Raw genomic sequence first — 16,099 nt, 5'->3', positions numbered from 1 at the left:
ACCATGTCCGTCTTCGTGTTCGTTTCTCCTTTTCTCTAGAATGAGTGTAGCTATAGCGGCCTGGCCTTTCACAGTGACTGGAGACAGAGGAGCCAGTTTGACAGTTGCTGCCCACGTCTGGGCCCCTGTGAAGGCGGTGGGGGCTGCGAGGTGCCCAGGTTGGGGAGGGGATGGTAATCCTGTGCTTCCCTGGTGTCTCATGTGCCCAGGTTTCTGGACCACGTCAAGAACGAGGACAGCCCGGGACCCCCGATTGGCAGCCACCACGCCTTCTTCTCTGACGACCAGGAGCCGTGTCCTGTGACCGACATCGCAGACCTGATCCGGGACTCCTACGAGGTACCTGGGCCCCGTCCCCGCCTGTCCCTGCCCCCAGGTCTCTCGGGAGGTGAACTTCCAGGGAGGTGTTGGGGGCTGCTGCTTGTCTGCTGTCTGGATGCAGAGAGGATTCTGTGAGCAAGTGCTCCCTCTCTCCCCTGCAGAAATTTGGGGACCAGTCTGTGGCTCAGATCGAGCACATGCGCTGCAGGCACAGGATCCGAGTCCTCCAGGGCCACGAGGACACCACGAAGCAGAACGTGGTGAGTAGAGGCCGCCTCCGGACCACAGCTCCCAGCGGCTGGGCGCTGACCCGAGCTGGGCCTCCTGCTGCCTCCTGACAGGAGAGTGACAGCTTTTGTGTTTTTTTTGCATTAAATTAACAACTAAGTGGTTCAGATGGTAAAGATTCTGCTTACAATGCAGGGGACCTGGGTTCGATACCTGGGTCAGGAAGATGCCCTGGAAAAGGCAAAGGCAACCCACTCCAGTATTCTTGCCTGGGAAATCCCATGGACAGAGGAGTCTGGGGGGCTACAGTCCCTGGGGTCACAAAGAGTCGGTTACAGCTGAGCAACTAACGACAGCTTGACAGCGGTGAGCTAGTGAAGAAACAGCGTGGATTTAGTTTTAGAGTCAGACAGATTCTGAGGAAGTTAGCTACTGTGAGCCTCTGTCTCCCTGGTTGTAAAATGAGGATAACAACACTCATCGTGTGGGGTTAAATAAGGGACAATATAGAAGTTGCCCGGTGCCCAGAGCCTGCAGTCTTTTTTTTTTAGGAGCCACTACTACTGGCGTAGGAAGTGGCACACCACTCCAATATTTATTCTTGCCAGGAAATCCCCATGGACAGAGGAGCCTGGCAGGTTACAGTCTGTGAGGTCACAGAGAGTCAGACAGGACTAAGTGCACATAATTAAAAAAAAAATCTATGTATTATTCATTTATTTTTGGCTGAGCTGGCTCTGCACTGCTGCGTGGGCTTTTCTCTAGCTGTGATGAGTGGGGGCGCCTCTCCAGTTGTGGTTCAAGGGCTTCTCATGGCTATGATGTCTCTCACTGTGGAGCACAGGCTCTAGGGTGCACGGGCTTCCGTGGTTGCGGCATGCGGGCTTAGCTGCTCTGTGGCCTGTGGGGATCTTCCCAGACCAGGGATCGAACCTTTGTCCCCAGCACTGGCAGGCTGACTCTTAACCACTGGACCACCAGGGAAGTCCAGGCCTATAGTGCTGGTGGTTATGCTGCAGGAACTTGCCACCCAAGCTCTAGCCTTGCTAGTGTTTGGTCCTTTGCAAGTATTTAAATGCTTGTCCTGAGTCTTTGATGTGTGAATGAGAAAGGTTGAGGATGAAGCCCTGAGAAAGTCTCCATAAAGCCATCTCTGGATGATCTGGGCGCCCAGCGTCCACTCCAGTGGGACGCGCCTTCTTGACCCCTGATCCTCCAGGGCAGGCAGAGCATTCACTCCATGCCTGTTTGTTCTTTCCTCCAGCTCCGAGTCGTTATCCCAGAAGTCTCTGTCCTTCCTGAAGACCTGGAGGAGCTCTATGATTTATTCAAGGTAGGAGACTCTGGGGGGTAAGGAAGCGACAGACCCTGAGTCAGGCCGCAGCCAAGGCTGCCCACCTGCGGCGGGGAAGGGCCAGCATGGGCCTGCTGAGTGCAGCGAGGCTAGGGCGGCCCCTGCCAGCCGGCTCTGGCTTGACGGTACCTGCTGAGCCCGTGCATGAATGCTGCTGCGCTCGGCCCAGAGGCCCTCAGTGACGGGGACGCACCCCACACTGCCCAACAGCAGTTCCCAGTCAGCCGTGGACACACAGTGATTCTTACTAAACTGTCTCCTTGTATCCATTTTTTTCCTGTTGTTATTTTTTAAGTTGAAGTATAGTTGATTTACAATGTTGTCTTTGATTCTGGTGTATAGCACAGTGATTCAGTTATACACATATTGTATGTTTTCATTATAGATTATTACAAGGTATTGAATATAGTTTCCTGTATCACCTCACGTACGTTTTACTCATAACACCACCTACAAGACGTGTATACATATTTTTTGGTTTGTGGGGCTGGTCTGGATGCTTATTTATGTTCTGTTTTCCTTGATGCTGTTATTAATACTTTTTCATGTTGCCATATGATCTTATTTTTAAATCAGTTTACAACTTGTCCTGTTGGTAATGCTTAATAGTTGGTGGCCATTCCCTTTTTCAGGGGATCTTCCAGACCCAGGGATCGAACCTGGGTCTCCCCCATTGCAGGCAGATTCTTTACCATCTGAGCCACTAGGGAAGCCCCAGTACTTAATACAGTAAACTGTATTTTGAATATTTGGGTATTTAGGTGGATTCCCAGCTCTTGCTACTTACATCATCCTGCAAAGACCATTTTCAAGTGCCTTCCTAGAAATTTTCTTGCTCGAAACAGTCAGTAGAAATGGGGAAGAGAGGCAGACAGTGGACCCACTCCTGACAGCTTCGGCGGTGAAGGGGAGAGGAGCAGAGCGCCGGCCAGCAGAGCAGTGGCAGACCCAGAGGAGTCTGGCCACTGGAGCTCTTCGGGTGGGGACTCTGAGCCCTTGGTTCTCTGAACTTGAATTGCCGTGTACTTGAAATAGTCCCGAGCAGCGTGTAGGCTCTGAGTGGAGCCACAGAGCCGTCTGGCCGTCCCGTGGCCGTCGCGTCACTGCCTGCTGCGGTCACTGACGCGCGTGGCTGCTCAGTCAGCTGCTGGCACTCCTCACCCCTCGTCAGCAGGACGTGTGATGAGGACTCCTGTAAACATCACTGGTTTTCAAGTTGTATAGTTTTCTCTGTTGCATGAAGAGAAAATACAGAGTCAAAGGTGACTTGGTGTCCCATGCCCCACCTCTTTGTCAAGTAAAACAGTGAATACTAGAAACACAATAGCAGGTAAACCAAGGTGATATTTAGCGTGAAGAGTCTAATTTCTTTAGGGCTGACTGTTCTCAATTTGGGAGAATAAGACACGTCGGACATCTGAACTTATATAACTTAAAAGATTGCTTTAAGTTCACCATGAACGGCATTAAGTACTAACCATATTATTAAACTTTCATACAAGGAGTATTTAAAGAAGACAGCCAGCCATTTCCTGTTTCCTATTTCTATCTTTTCTGTGAACGATGTGGGTGAAATTTATTTTCGTATTTGTTGTTAGCTCTGCAGCCCTTCATTTGTGTAGGGCTGACTACAAATGTTAACTGTGACTACAACGCCAATTTCAAGATAACACTTCCAAAAGGAATTTCAGTGAGACAGCGTCATAAGCGTGGTGTCTCGTTCTGTGGCACAACCTGAGGCACCGCCCGTGTGCACCAGGGTCGTCCTCACGCCCCGCAGAACAACCCGCAGGCTGCCCCCACCTCAGCTCTTGCTCCTGACCTTCTCTGAATTTCCTTGGCTTTTGTAGTCTGACCTCATACATTTAATTAATTAATTTTTTTGGTGTTCAGGATGTTTATTAGGGAGTACTCTTTTTCTTTAACTTTTTATTTTATTTTATAGCTGATTAACTATATTGTAGTTTCAGGTGGACAGCAGAGCGACTCAACCGTACACATACATACATATATCCATTCTGACTTCATATATCTTAACGCTTGTTTTTTTGTTTTTGTTTTATTTTAATTGGAGGCCATTTACTTTACAATATTGTATTGGTTTTGCCATACATTGACATGAATCCGCCACAGGTGTACATGTGTTCCCCATCCTGAACCCCCCTCCCACCACCCTCCGCTTCCCATCCCTCTGGGTCATTGCAAGATGTAAGGTTCCCTAGTTGGATTTTGCATGTGTCTCTTGTCTTTTGAACCAGAGGTTCATTTTCCCAGGGAAAGGGCCACAAAGAGATACCCTTACATTGTTGAATAAATATGTGATAGATTCTCATTAAGGATTAAAGAGTGGCCTTAACTTCCCTGCGTCCTTTCCTAAGCCTGGGATGTACAGGTGTGACTGTTCTCTTTGTTAACAGTCTTCTCTGACTGTCTTTTTTACAAACTCTTTCCTATTAAAGATGAACAGTGTGTACTTAGTGAAATCCATTTTTATTCTGAATTTAAAGTCATCTTTCTTTTTTGCCTGAATGCAGTTCTTTTTTTTTCTGTTTCATTGAGATATAATTGACCTACAGCATTGAGTGTAAGCGGTACAGCATAGTGAATTACATATATTGCAAAATGATTCACAGTAGGTTAACATCCATCATGTCATTTGTTATTCAGTTGCTCAGTCGTATCCAACTCTTTGCAACCCCATGGACTGTAGCACGCCAAACTTCCCTGTCCTTCACCATCTGCCAAATCTTGCTCAAACTCCTATCCATTGAGTCGGTGATGTCATCCAACCATCTCGTCCTCTGTCATTCCCTTCTCCTCCCGCCTTCAATCTTTCTCAGCATCAGGATCTTTTCTAATGAGTTGGCTCTTCGCATCAGATGGCCGAAGTATTGGAGCTTCAGCTTCAACATCAGTCCTTCCAGTGAATATTCAGGATTGATTTCCTTTAGGATTGACTGGTTTGATCTCCTTTGCAGTCCATGGGACTCTCAAGAGTCTTCTCCAACTCCACTTTCAAAAGCATTAATTCTTTGGCATTCAGCCTTCTTTATGGTCTAATTCTCACATGTATACATGACTAGAAAAACCATAGCTTTAACTATACAGACCTTTGTTGGCAAAGTAATGTCTCTGCTTTTTAATATGCTATCTAAGTTTGTCATAGCTTTTCTTCCAAGGAGCAAGCATCTTTTAATTTCATGGCTGCAGTCACCATCTGCAGTGATTTCGGAGCCCCCAAAAATAGTCTCTCACTGTTTCCATTGTTTGTCCGTCTGTTTGTCATGAAGTGATGGGGCTGGATGCCTTGATCTTAGTTTTTTGAATGTTGAGTTTTAAGCCAACTTTTTCACTCTCTTCTTTCACCTTCATCAAGAGTTCGTCTTCGCTTTCTGCCATAACGGTGGTGTCATCTGTGTATCTGAAGTTATTGATATTTCTCCCAGCAATCTTGATGCCAGTTTATGCTTCATCCACTCCAGCATTTCTCATGATGTACTACTCTGCATATAACTTAAATAAGCAGGGTGACAATATACAGCCTTGTCATACTCCTTTCCCAGTTTTGAATCAATCTGTTGTTCCATGTCCAGTTCTAACTATTGCTTTTTGACCTGCATACAGGTTTCTCAGGAGGCAGGTAAGGTGGTTTGATATTAGCATCTCTTTAAGAATTTCCCAGTTTGTTGTGATCCACACAGTCAAAGAAAGGCTTTAGCACAATCAATGAACCAGAAGTAGATGCTTTCCTGGAATTCTCTTGCTTTTTCTATGATCCATTGGATGTTGGCAGTTTGATCTCTGGTTCCTCTGCCTTTTCTAAATCCAGCCTGACCATCTGGAAGTTCTCAATTCACATATTGTTGAAGCCTTCCTTGGAGAATTTTGAGCATTACTTAGCTAGCATGTGAGATGAGTGCAATTGTGCAGTAGTTTGAGCATTCTTTGGCATTGCCCTTCTTTGGGATTGGAATGAAAACTGACCTTTCCCAGTCCTGTGGCCACTGCTGAGTTTTCCAAATTTGCTGGCATATTGAGTGCAGCACTTTCACAGCATCATCTTTTAGGATTTGAAATAGCTCAGCTGGGATTCCATCTCCTCTACTAGCTTTTTTCATAGTGATGCTTCCTAAGGCCTTCTTGACTTGGCATTCCAGGATGTCTGGCTGTAGGTAAGTGATCACACCATTCTAATTATCTGGGTCATGAAGATCTTTTTCATATAGTTCTTCTGTGTATTCTTACCACCTCTTCTTAATATCTTCTGCTTCTGTTAGGTCCATATCATTTCTGTCCTTTATTGTGCCCATCTTTGCATGAAATGTCACCTTGGTATTTCTTATTTTCTTGAAGAGATCTCTAGTCTTTTCCATTCTATTGTCTTCTTCTCTTTGCAGTGTTCATTTAGGAAGCCTTTCTTATCTCTGCTTACTATTCTTTGGAACTCTACATTCAGATGGGTATATCTTTCCTTTTCTCCTTTACTTTTCACTTCTCTTCTTTTCGAAGCTATTTGTAAGGCCTCCTCAGACAACCATTTTGCATTTTTGCATTCTTTTTCTTGGGGATGATTTTGATCACTGTCTCCTATACAGTGTTAAAATACCTCAGTCCATATTTCTTCAGGCACTCTATCAGATCTGATTCCTTGAATCTATTTGTCACTTCCACTGTATAATCATATAGATACAAAAAAAAAAAAAAAAAACCCAAAGCAACAAAAATGGTTTTTTTCTTGTGATGAGAAATTTTAGGACCTACTCTCAGCAACTTTGGAATATACCATACAGCAGTGCTAAGTGTAGTCATCGTGATATATATACATCCCCAGGACTCATTTGCCTTTTAACTGGAAATTTGTACCTTTTGACCACCACCATCTTATTCTACAGCCCACCCCCAGCTCCTGCCTCTGGTAAAACCACGAATCTGATCCTTCTCTATGACTGGAATCATTTGTTATATTGTTTTAGATTCCACTTACAAGATCATATAGTATTTGTCTTTCTCTGACTTATTTCACTTACTATAGTGCCCTCAAGGTCCACCCAGATATAAAGCAGTGTTTTAAATTATATAAACCCATGTTTGTGACGTCTGTCCCTTATTCTCTGAAACTGAGAACAGTTTTATTAGTCTTCTCTCTGCATGTGAGATGGGAACTATCTGTACTTGGTAGCATAGACTTGGTGTCAGGGGCCACTCTAGGAAACACCCGGGACCTGAAACACTGCCTTGTGTTAATACAGTCCCAAAGTGCGCTTTTTAAAAAATTGGAGTATAGCTGTTTTATGTTGTTAGTTTCAGCTGTATGACAGTGTGAATCAGCTGTATGTAGGCATGTGTCCCCTCACTCTTGACCCTCCCTCCCACCCCTCTTGGTCATCATAGACACTGAGCTGAGCTCCCTGTGCCGTGCGGCAGCTTCCCGCTAGCTGGCTGTTTCAACTTGCATTGCTGTGTGTGTGTGTCTACAGAGGATACAGTAAAAAGGGAAAGAAATCAGGAATGAGATTCACCGGCTGTTGTTAACATTCAGCTAAATGTATTCACTTCTGGATTATCAGGCCCTGGAGAGCATTTGGTTTGTTTAATATTATTTTGCCTGCTTCTGTGTTCTGGTTAATACTTTTATTTTTGAAAGTTAATTTAAAAACACAAACTGAAACAAAAATATACAATATATATATATTTCTATGCTATATATATTTATATAAAAATACATATATAGTGTATAGACTAATACCTACACTCACTATTTAAAAAGAAAAATAACTAAGCAAAATTGAAAGAGTCTTATCCTGTCTGTGCCTATAGTCCCATTTTGTACAGTAATTACTGTTACAGTATATGGTGAATCTGATTGCTGATTGCTTTCCCTTTTTACTGTATCCCTCTGTAGACACACACACAAGCAATGCACTCTTACTTTTTTTTCCATATAGAAATGAGATTGTGCTACACACAGCGGTCTGCAGTTTCTAAAATTTTATGGCCACACCATGTAGCATGTGGAATCTTATTTCCCTGACCAGGGATCGACCCTGTGCTGCCTGCATTGGAAGCATGGAGTCTTAACCACTGGACCAGAGAAGTCCCTGCAGTTTTTACCATGGGCATTCTTCTAGAGTCAGTATCTGCAGATCTTTTCTCATTCTTTTTTAGTGACAGCAGAATTCGATTGTAGGGCTGAACCACAGCTTATTCACCTTTCGCCCGCTGAAGGCCATCTATCTCGTTTCCAGTTTTTCTGCTTTATAAACAGTGCTGTGCGGAGCATCCTTGAGCCTTTCTCCAGACACCTGTGCTGCTGTTTCTGTAGGACGGGTTCCTTAGGGATGCACAAACCAAATTTCAGTCACTGTTGCTAAAGTGTTCTAGATCTTTCAGATTTCAGTTCCACTGATGATGTCTAAAAGTGTTCATTTCCTAATGTTTCACACTTAGCTATCATTTAATATTATGGATCTTTAAAAATTTTGCGAGCCTTGTAGAAAATTGCATTTCGCTTTTAAAAAACTGTTTATTTATTTATTTGGTTGCACTGGGTCTTAGTTGTGGCACACGGAATCTTCAGTGTTCACTGAGGCATGCGGGATCTTTTGTTGTGGCCTGTGAACTCTTGCTGCAATGTGTGGGATCTGGTTCCCTGACCAGGGATTGAACCTGAGCCCCCTGTGTTGGGAGTACCGGCATCTTAGCCAGTGTACCACTAGGGAAGTCCCAGAAAATTGCATTTCATTTTAACTTAAATTTGCATACTCATTAGTGAGGTTGCATACCCTTTTGTAAATTTATTGGCTAACTGTCTACTTTCTTGTATCATTTCTTCGTATCCTTTGCTGATTTTTGTATTGGCTTCTAGGATTCTGTGTAAATTGGTTGCACTGGTCTTTAGCTTTTATAACTGTGTTCTTCTGGATAGGATTCTGAGGGCCTCTAGCTAGCATGACAGGATGACAAAAATATACATGCAAATTCACAGCATGTCTTGGGTTTTGAGAAATGGGAATTTACGAGACCTTCATTTTACACTTAAAAGTTCTTACAGTACTTCTCATCGTTCTGCAAAGGCTTTTTGAAGAACATGGCTGCTGGTAATATGCAGTAAAATTATAAATGGCATTTTGGTCTCCATCTGAGCACAGGCACGGGGATGGTAGAGCATCTGTGCTTGTTCCTGTGCCATCCTGTGGGCAGAGGGCACTGAAGTCATGAAAGGATTCTGAGTCAGTGAGCCGAAGCGTCCCACAAGATGATGTAGTACAGGTGCAAAAGATACATTCTTGAAGAGCTAGCTGGTCCTCAGTGATCAGTGGTGGGGCCCGTGTTGATTGCTTTAGTTTTCAGTCTATTCCCAAGACTTCAAATGGTCTTTTTTTTTTCTTTTAAATTTTTGACTTGTTAATATGGTCATGTGGTTCAAAATTCAGAACGTATAAAAAACAGCATGTAGTAAAAACGCTTGCTTTTTAATCTGGGTGCCTGCCCCTGTCTTCTACCCCCACAGGTAACCAGCGATGCTAGTTTCTTCTGTAGTCTATAGATTTATCTAGTAGTTTTTGACTTTTGAATAATACGATTTTAAGTGAAAATATCAGAATAAAAATTGTACGACTTCTTTAATCAAAACAATGATAGCCGAGCTATACATTTCAAAATTGCTAAAATGGGGACTTCCCAGTGGTTAAGACACCATGCTTCCACTGCAGGGTTCATGGGGTAAATCCTTGGTCAGGGAACTAAGATCCCGCATGCCACATGACCCAAGAAAATAGAAAAAAAAAATTTTTTTTAAAATTATTAAAACGGTAAATTTGATTAAGTATATTTAGCTACAGTGAAAAAAAGAAACCTTAATTTTAAAAATGTCAAAATTACATATGCATGTAGGCAAGGACTACAGGGTAATAAGCGAAAACTTTTACATGTCTGGTTGGAGCGATGACACGGTTAGTTTTTTCATTTTTTGTGTTATAATGGTGCTTATTTGCTGCTTAATAATTTTGCAAAGCAAGCTAGGAGAGAAGGCCAGGCTGGCTTTGGCCTTCACGTGTGTGGTCTCCCTGGGGAGCCACTGCCCCTTACAGGCCCCTCTCCTTCCTGGTAGAGAGAACACATGATGAGCTGCTACTGGGAGCAGCCTCGGCCCATGGCCCCACGCCACGACCCCAGCAGGCCCTATGCAGAGCAGTACCGCATAGACGCCCAGCAGTTTGCACGCCTGTTCCAGCTCGTCTCGCCGTGGACCTGCGGGGCCCACACGGAAATCCTCGCAGAAAGGACTTTCAGGCTTCTGGACGAAAACATGGACCACCTTATCGAATTCAAAGCATTCGTGAGCTGCCTCGGTATGACTCTGTGGGTCTTTTCTTCAGTGAGTTCATACGGGATGTGAATCTGTGAACACAAGACAAAGGGATAGTGAAGCAGGCACATCCACTCAATGAAATAGATCTGTGACTCGCCCGATGTGGTTTGGGGACTTTAGAAAGCCCTCTGCAGGCTCCTCTCATGACCCCTCTTATGCTTCCTAAGGGTCACGGTGGGGAGGGGAGCCCAGGTGCTCAACATTAAAGGTCATTGACCATGTGCTTCTGGGCACCCAGGGTGTGGCGATGGGTTGTTAGGAGACACCTTCCTAACTCATTTAAAAAAACACACACTTTTTAATTGAAGTGTATTTGATTTATAATATTGTATAAATTTCAGATATACAGCACAGAGATTCAGTTGTACAAGTCATATATGTATGTGTGTGTATATATATATTTTTTTTTTTTCAGATTCTTTTCCCCTATAGATTATTACCCAATATTGATTATAGTTCCTTGTGATACAAGGAACTATACAATAGGTCCTTACTGGTTGTTTATTTCACACATAGTGGTGTGTATGTTAATCCTCACCTCATTTGTCCTTCCCACTACCCACGTTCCTAACTCTTGCAGCTAAAATTAAAATCTTTCCGAAGCTGTGAGGCCAGATAAGATTCCCAAGGTTATCTTGCAGCTCTTCTCACATTTTCTTTCCACACACACTGTGTCTGGAGAGGTGGGAGATGAAGTGTCAGGTCAACAAACACTGCCTCACTACGTTCTCTCTACACTGACTGTGTCCTGACACCTGGATTTGAACCATTTGCCTCTGCTCAGTCTCTCTCTCTCTCCTTTAATTTTGCAGATATTATGTATAATGGAGAAATGAATGAGAAAATTAAACTGTTATATCGGCTTCATATCCCTCCAGGTAAGAAATTCTAAGTAGAAAATGAGGCTCTGTTGTGCCTTGACCTGGATCAACTTTGAGCATGACCTTGAGGTTCTTCTCTTTTTAAACGTATTTAAACTTGAGGCAAGACATTTCTAGTTTGGAGGGGCTGATGACAGGTTTGACGTACCATGTTGTGTGGCCTGTGGCAGGGGTTCCCAAACCCGAGTGTGCATCAGAATCATTTGGGCAGCCTGTTATAACACAGGATGCCTGGCCTACCTGTTCTGATTCACTGGGTCTGAGGACCACACTTCAAGAACCACCAGCCTGTGGGATGTGGGGGAAACAAACCTTGGTTGCCTCTATAGATGGTTATTGTAGCTTACTGTTTTGTCTTGTTGTTTCCAATGAGGCAAAACTGGTATATAATATTGTATTTAGTTTCAGGTGTAAAACATAATGGTTCAGTCTTTGTATACACCACAAAGTGATCACCACAGTAAATCTCGTTACCATTTGTCACCATAAAATTGACCTCCTTCACCTGTTTTGCCCACCTCTCAACCACTTTCTCTTCTGATAACCATCTGACCTCTGTATCAAGGAGTTTTATTTGTTTCATTTTTTAGATTGCACATATGACTGAAACTGTATAATATTTGTCTTTCTCTGACTTATTTGCTTAGCATAATGCCCTCAAGGTCCATCTATATTGTTGCAAATGATAAGATTTTCTTCCTTTTTCTGGCTGAGTAGTATTCTGTTGTGTGTATGTATGCGTGTGTGCAACTTTACTGAATTCATATATACCAGGAGTGTTTTAGTGGAACCTTTAAGGTTTTCTACATATGGTATCATGTCATCTGCTTCCCTTGTGGCTCAGATGGTTAAGAATCCGCCTGTAATGCGGGAGACCTGGGTTTGATCCCTGGGTTGGGAAGACGGCCTGGAGAAGGGAAAGGCTACCCACTCCAGTATTCTGGACCATAGAATTCCATGGACTGTATAGTCTATGGAGCTGCAAAGAGTTGGACACGATTGAGCAGCTTTCACTTTCACTTAAGATTTTCTACATATGGTGTCACGTCATCTACAGATAGTGACAGTTTTACTTCTTCCTTCCCAACATGGATGCCTTTCATTTCCTGTTCCTGCCTAGTTGTCTGGCAAACACTTCCAGTAGTGTGTTGAATAAAAGTGGGCAAAAGTAGGCATCCTTGTTTTATTCCTGATCTTAGAGGAAATGGCTTTTAGCTTTTCACCATTGAGTATGATGTTAGCTGTATTTGTCATATGGCCTTTATTACATTGAGTTGCATTACCAAAATCACTGCAGATGGTGACTGCAGCCATGAAATTAAGACGCTTGCTTCTTGGAAGAAAAGTTATGACCAACCTAGACAGCATATTAAAAAGCAGAGGCATTACTTTGCCAACAAAGGTCCGTCTAGTCAAAGCTTTGGTTTTTCCGGTGGTCATGTATGGATGTGAGAGTTGGACTATAAAGAAAGCTGAGCACTGAAGAGTTGATGCTTTTGAACTGTGGTGTTGGAGAAGACTCTTGAGAGTCCCTTGGACAGCAAGGAGATCAAACCAGTCCATCCTAAAGGAAATCAGTCCTGAATATTCACTGGAAGGACTGATGCTGAAGCTGAAACTCCAGTACTCTGGCCACCTGATGCGAAGAGCTGACTCATTGGAAAAGACTCTGATGCTGAAGGTGGGAGGAGAAAGGGATGACAGAGGATGAGATGGTTGGATGGCATCACCAACTCAATAGACATGAGTTTGAGTAAGCTCCGGGAGTTGGTGATGGACAGGGAAGCCTGGCATGTTGTAGTCCATGGGGTTGCAAAGAGTCGGACATGGCTGAGCAATTGAACTGAACATTTCCTAAATAACCACTTTAAGAATTTTTATCATAAATGTATACTAAATTTTGTCGTGCTTTTTCTGCATCTGTTGAGACAATCAAAATTCTCCAAGCCAGCCTTCAGCAATACGTGAACCGTGAACTTCTAGATGTTCAAGCTGGTTTTAGAAAAGGCAGAGGAACCAGAGATCAAATTGCCAACATCTGTTGGGTCATTGAAAAAGGAAGAGAATTCCAGAAAAACATCTATTTCTGCTTTATTGATTATGCCAAAGCCTTTGACTGTGTGGATCACAAAAACCTGTGGAAAATTCTGAAAGAGATGGGAATACCAGACCACCTGACCTGCCTCTTGAGAAACCTGTATGCAGGTCAGGAAGCAACAGTTAGAACTGGACATGGAACAGCAGACTGGTTCCAAAAGGAAAAGGAGTACGTCAAGGCTGTATATTGTCACCCTGCTTATTTAATTTATATGCAGAGTACATCATGAGAAACGCTGTGCTGGAAGAAGCACAAGCTGGAATCAAGATTGCCGGGAGAAATATCAATAACCTCAGATATGCAGATGACACCACCCTTATGGCAGAAAATGAAGAACTAAAGAGCCTCTTGATGAAAGTGAAAGAGGAGAGTGAAAAAGTTGGCTTAAAGTTCAACATTCAGAAAACGAAGATCATGGCATCTGGTCCCATCATTTCAAGGCAAATAGATGGGGAAACAGTGGAAACAGTGTCAGACTTCATTTTGGGGGGCTCCCAAATCACTGCAGATGGTGACTGCAGCCATGAAATTAAAAGATGCTTACTCCTTGGAAGGAAAGTTATGACCAACTTAGATAGCATATTCAAAAGCAGAGACATTACTTTGCCAACAAAGGTCCATCTAGTCAAGGCTATGGTTTTTCCAGTGTTCATGTATGGACGTGAGAGTTGGACTGTGAAGAAAGCCGAGCGCCGAAGAATTGATGCTTTTGAACTGTGGTGTTGGAGAAGACTCTTGAGAGTCCCTTGGACTGCAAGGAGATCCAACCAGTCCATTCTAAAGGAGATCAGTCCTGGGTGTTCATTGGAAGGACTGATGCTAAAGCTGAAACTCCAGTACTTTGGCCACCTCATGTGAAGAGTTGACTCATTGGAAAAGACCCTGATGCTGGGAGGGATTGGGGGGCAGGAGGAGAAGGGGACAACAGAGGATGAGATGGCCGGATGGCATCACCGACTCGATGGACATGAGTTTGGGTGAACTCCGGGAGTTGGTAATGGACAGGCAGGCCTGGCGTGCTGCAATTCATGGGGTTGCAAAGAGTTGGACACGACTGAGCAACTGAACTGAACTGAACTGAGACAATCATACAATTTTTATCCTTGATTTTTGTTGATGTTGATTTATGGATGTTGATACATCCTTACATTCCTGTAATAAATCCCACTTGATCATGGTATATAATTCTTTTAATATATGTTTGAATTAGATATGCTCATACTTTGGGGTTTTTACATCTATTTTCATCAGGGATATGGGCCTATAATTTTTTCTTTATGGTATCCTTGTTTGGATTTGATATGGGGGTAATTCAGGCCTTTTAAAATGACTTTTGAAGCATTCTCTCTCCAGTTTTTTTTGAGTTTGAGAAGTTTAGGTATTAAATCTTGAATGTTGGTAGAATTCACTAGTGAAACCATCTGGTCCTGGGGTTTTGTTTGTTGTTGTTGAGTCACTCAGTCGTGTCTGATTATTTGTGACCCCATGGACTGTAGCGTGCCAGGCTTCCCTGTCCTTCATTATCTCCTGGAGTTTGCTCAAACTCATGTCCATTGAGTCAGTGGTGCCATCCAACCATTTAATCCTCTGTCACCCCCTTCTCCTGCCCTCAATCTTTCCCAGCATCAGGGTCTTTTCCAATGAGTTGGCTCTTCCCAGTGGGTGGCCAAAGTATTGGAGCTTCAGCTTCAGCAACAATTGCTGGCTCAATATTCTTTTCTTTTTAAATTAATTCATTTTAATGGAGGATAATTTCTTTACAATATTGTGATGGTTTTTGCCATACATCATGTACTATTGATCTGTTGAGATTTCCTGTTTGTTCATGATTCAGTTTTGGAAGACTGTATGTTTCTAAGAATTTACCCTTTTCCTCTAGGTTATTCATTTTGTTGTATAATTGTTCATGAGTTTCTCACGATCTTTTGTCTGTAATATCAGTTGTAACTTCTCTTTCATTTCTGACTTTGAGCTCTCTTTTTCTTGGTAAGACTAGGTAAAGGTTTGTCAATTTTGTTGATCTTTTCAAAGAAACAGGTCTTAGTTTTATTGACTTTTTCTAGTGTCTTTTTAATCTCTATTTCATTTATTGCTATTTCCATTAGAACTGATTTTGCTGTATCTTGTAGAATTTGAAATGTTATATTTCCATTTTCATTTGTCTCAAGGTAGTTTTAAAATTTTCTCCTTGATATCTTTTTTGACCTACTGGTTGTTTAACCTCGACATAATTTGTGGTTTTTCCAGTTTGTTTGTTTGGTAATTGATTTCTAGTTTCATACTAATGGGGTTGGAAAAAAATGCTTGATATGATTTCAGTCATCTTAAATGTATTGAAACTTGTTTTCTTGGAGAATGTTCCTTGTGCACTTGAGAATATGTATTCTGCTACTTTGGGATAGAATGTGTTGTATATGTGTGTGGTTTAAGGCTGATGCTTCATTATTGATTTTCTGTCTCGATGTTCTATCCATTAATGTAAGTGAGGTCTTAAAGTCCCCAACTAGTGCTGTATTGCTGTCAGCTTCTCCCTTTAGGTCTGTTAATATTGGCCTTATTTATTTAGGTGTGCCTCTCCTGGGTGCATCAGTACTTACACGTTATATCTCCTTGTCGGATTGACCCCTTTCTAGCTTTTGTTTCAGTCTGTCTAGTGTAATATAACGGAGAAGGCAATGGCACCCCACTCCAGTACTCTTGCCTGGAAAATCCCATGGACGGAGGAGCCTGGTAGGCTGCAGTCCATGGGGTCGCTAGAGTCGGACACGACTGAGCGACTTCACTTTCACTTTTCACTTTTCACTTTCACGCATCGGAGAAGGAAATGGCAACCCACTCCAGTGTTC

At 42.9% G+C, this 16,099-nt stretch overlaps 1 protein-coding gene across 6 annotated transcripts in view; it reads left to right on the top strand.

The window, feature by feature from the left end:
* Positions 1 to 16,099, top strand: part of TBC1D8 (TBC1 domain family member 8) — a 141,296-nt gene that overhangs the window by 110,850 nt on the left and 14,347 nt on the right. For all 6 annotated transcript variants that reach the window (XM_070798300.1, XM_070798299.1, XM_070798301.1 and 3 more), the window contains 5 exons: positions 210 to 339; positions 483 to 581; positions 1,814 to 1,882; positions 10,014 to 10,254; positions 11,087 to 11,152. In XM_070798300.1, the coding sequence (XP_070654401.1) occupies positions 210 to 339; positions 483 to 581; positions 1,814 to 1,882; positions 10,014 to 10,254; positions 11,087 to 11,152 (605 nt within the window). The remainder of the gene's footprint in view (positions 1 to 209; positions 340 to 482; positions 582 to 1,813; positions 1,883 to 10,013; positions 10,255 to 11,086; positions 11,153 to 16,099) is intronic.

The sequence above is a fragment of the Bos indicus genome, chromosome 11, assembly GCF_029378745.1.
Source record: "Bos indicus isolate NIAB-ARS_2022 breed Sahiwal x Tharparkar chromosome 11, NIAB-ARS_B.indTharparkar_mat_pri_1.0, whole genome shotgun sequence".
NCBI classification, from domain to species: domain Eukaryota; kingdom Metazoa; phylum Chordata; class Mammalia; order Artiodactyla; family Bovidae; genus Bos; species Bos indicus.
This window is presented reverse-complemented; position numbering and strand designations above follow the sequence as displayed.